This window comes from Penaeus monodon, chromosome 33 (genome assembly GCF_015228065.2).
Source record: "Penaeus monodon isolate SGIC_2016 chromosome 33, NSTDA_Pmon_1, whole genome shotgun sequence".
NCBI classification, from domain to species: Eukaryota; Metazoa; Arthropoda; class Malacostraca; order Decapoda; family Penaeidae; genus Penaeus; species Penaeus monodon.
This window is the reverse complement of record NC_051418.1, coordinates 20,058,579-20,061,486: the sequence shown is the minus strand read 5'-3', so window position 1 is coordinate 20,061,486 and position 2,908 is coordinate 20,058,579. Positions and strand designations below refer to the sequence as shown.

General features: G+C 60.4%; 1 protein-coding gene across 1 annotated transcript in view; it reads left to right on the top strand.

Moving 5' to 3' along the window:
* The window catches only part of LOC119594125 (frizzled-5-like), a 228,914-nt gene extending 226,012 nt beyond the window's left edge, over positions 1–2,902 (top strand). Inside the window, exon 5 of the mRNA XM_037943190.1 lies at positions 280–2,902. Within this exon, the coding sequence (XP_037799118.1) occupies positions 786–2,603 (1,818 nt within the window). The 5' untranslated portion in view covers positions 280–785 and the 3' untranslated portion in view covers positions 2,604–2,902. The remainder of the gene's footprint in view (positions 1–279) is intronic.
* Positions 2,903–2,908: the final 6 nt, after the last annotated feature.

The following is a 2,908-nucleotide window of genomic DNA, read 5'->3' as shown; positions in this document are numbered from 1 at the left end:
AAAAATCTGGAATGGGCGAGTTCGAAATGCAATGCGGAAGTTGTAGGTGTGTCTTTTTTTAATTCTCTCTCCAGCGAGGTGTAGTTGGGGAGAGAGAGGCGGCCCGGCTGATCAATATTGTTGCCTGAGTTAGACGATCAATATGCATGTTGAATAGAAAGCAGCATTCGGTGTGTGTATGGGCAAGGGTGAAAACTTGCGAGTGGTTCAAGAGGCCATAAGCCTGGGAGGAGCAGGTTAGCGTCTGACCTGACTTGACATGGGTATCTTTTGTTGCAGGTCACCGGGAGAGCCGAGAGAGGATGAGACGGGCCAGCTGATTGGTGTTCCCGGCAGCTGCGCCTGTGCTGATTGGCCGAGAGGGCGTCGGCTCCTCGGGATAGTTCTGACCGAGCCCCGCTAAAGACTCGGCTCCACGACTCGTCTCGGGCTCATTATCTGCTCGCTCGTGAGTGAGACGAGTCTAGCTCCTGCTCTCGTGTTTTCGTGTGAGTGAAACGAGTGAACAGAAACGGATACAAAGCAAAAAAATACGCGATCGAAGCGTGAAGTGAGTTGCGACGCGGCGTGGAAAATAGTCGTCGGAAAAGACTGTGTGGTACCTGCGTCCCCTCTCGGTTTTAGGCTCACGGGACGCACGCTCAGTTAGTGTAAACCTGACTCCCCTCGCGAGCGGACGTGAATCGATGGTGGTCTGTGACGTTTGGGTAATCGCTTGAATTATGGTGTCGGAAAGCAAGTCCGGCCATCAGCTGGAGGTGTATCGGGGCGTTTAGTAGTAGGCAATGTGCACCCGCGTGAGAGATATAGACCGGCGGCCTCCCCGTAGTGCCATGATGCGGAATTCAGTGTTTTTGTCGTCGTTCGTGCTTCTGGTGGTGACCCTTGTGGGTGCCACGGACGGGGAGACGGCTAAGGAGTCGCGCTGTGAGGAAATCACCATCCCGATGTGCCGCGACATCGGCTACAACAACACGTCGATGCCAAACCAGTTCAACCACGACTCGCAGGACGAGGCCGGCCTCGAGGTGCACCAGTTCTGGCCGCTGGTCGAGATCATGTGCTCGCCCGACCTCAAGTTCTTCCTGTGCTCCGTGTACGCGCCCATATGTATCGACGACTACGAGAAGCCTCTGCCGGCGTGCAGGAGCGTGTGCGAGCGGGCCAAGGCGGGCTGTGCTCCCATCATGCACCAGTACGGCTTTGCATGGCCCGAGAGGATGGATTGCTCGAAGCTTCCAGAGTACGGAGACACCGTTCACCTGTGCATGGACAAGCGCAACGGCTCGGCGCCCGAGGAGAAGCCGCCCAAGAACTTCGGCAACCTGGACAAGAAATGCCGCGGAAAGAACTCCAAGTACTGCCCCAAGTGCCAGTGCTCGTGTCCCTTCGTGAACCTAGATCCTTCCTACCGGCAGTACGGGCGCTATCCCAACGAGTCCTTCAAGGTGGGCCGCGTGCCTGACTGCGCGCTCCCGTGCCATGCCGTGTACTTCGACCAGGACGAGAGGACCTTCGCCCAGTACTGGATCGCCATCTGGGCCATCCTGTGCTGCGTGTCCACCCTCACCACCATCACTACCTTCCTGATCGACATGGACCGCTTCAAGTACCCCGAGCGGCCCATCATCTTCCTGAGCGGCTGCTACTTCATGGTGTCCATGGGCTACATCATCCGCCTGGTAGCCGGCCACGCCGAGGTCGCCTGCGACGGCAAGATGATCGTCTACAACTACCACCTGGTCCGCCACAACCCCTACGGCTCGGGCCTCTGCACCACCGTGTTCCTCCTGGTCTACTTCTTCGGGATGGCGTCGAGCATCTGGTGGGTGGTGCTGTCATTCACGTGGTTCCTGGCGGCGGGGCTCAAGTGGGGCAACGAGGCCATCGCCAGCTACTCCACCTGGTTCCACCTGGCGGCCTGGCTTATCCCCACCATCCAGAGCATCGCCGTGCTGGTGATGGCGGCCGTGGACGGCGACTCCGTGGCCGGCATCTGCTACGTGGGCAATCAGGACATCAACAACCTGCGAGGCTTCGTGCTGGCGCCGCTCTTCATCTACCTCGTGGTGGGCTCGGCCTTCCTGCTGGCCGGCTTCGTCAGCCTCTTCAGGATCCGCAACGTGATCAAGCAGCAGGGTCGCACCAAGACGGAGAAGCTGGAGAAGCTCATGATCCGCATCGGCGTGTTCAGCGTGCTCTACACGGTGCCGGCGACCATCGTCATCGGCTGCTACTTCTACGAGCAGCTGTACGTGGACGAGTGGCAGGACGGGCTGGTGTGCCCCTGCAGCCCGCACAAGGGGCGCAAGCCGGACTTCTCGGTGCTCATGCTGCGCTACTTCATGACGCTCGTCGTCGGCATCACGGCCGGCTTCTGGATCTGGTCCGGCAAGACGCTCGACTCCTGGAGCCGCTTCTACCACCGCCTGTGTCCGGGCCCGCACGGCCACACCTACGAGTACCCGACCCGGCCCATCAAGCAGGCGGCCGCCCCTTCGTGCGCGTCCTTCCCGCCGCCCATGAGCGCCCAGGGCACCGCCCACAGCGTGGCGTCTCACCTGGGCTCGGTGAACAAGACTCTGCCCCTGTCACATGTATGACAGGAGGGGGAGGAGGGGGGTTATCTGGCGGGTCCCCAGAGTGCCATAGGGGGCTGCCCCTCGAGCGTGGTGGGCGGCGCGCCCTCCACGGTCCACAGTGTTACGACGCCGCACGTATACGTCGACCCCGGGGACGAGATCATGCCCTATGACCTCTGAGGGGCTCTCGCCGCGTCGCAGGACCAGTGAGCGCCGCCAGGCACGCCAGGCAGCCCGCGCGTTGTGACAGATAAACATACATGCATACCAGTGTGAAGTGTTTTTTAATCTCTCTATCTCTTCTGAACGGGCGCGTGGGCTCGACC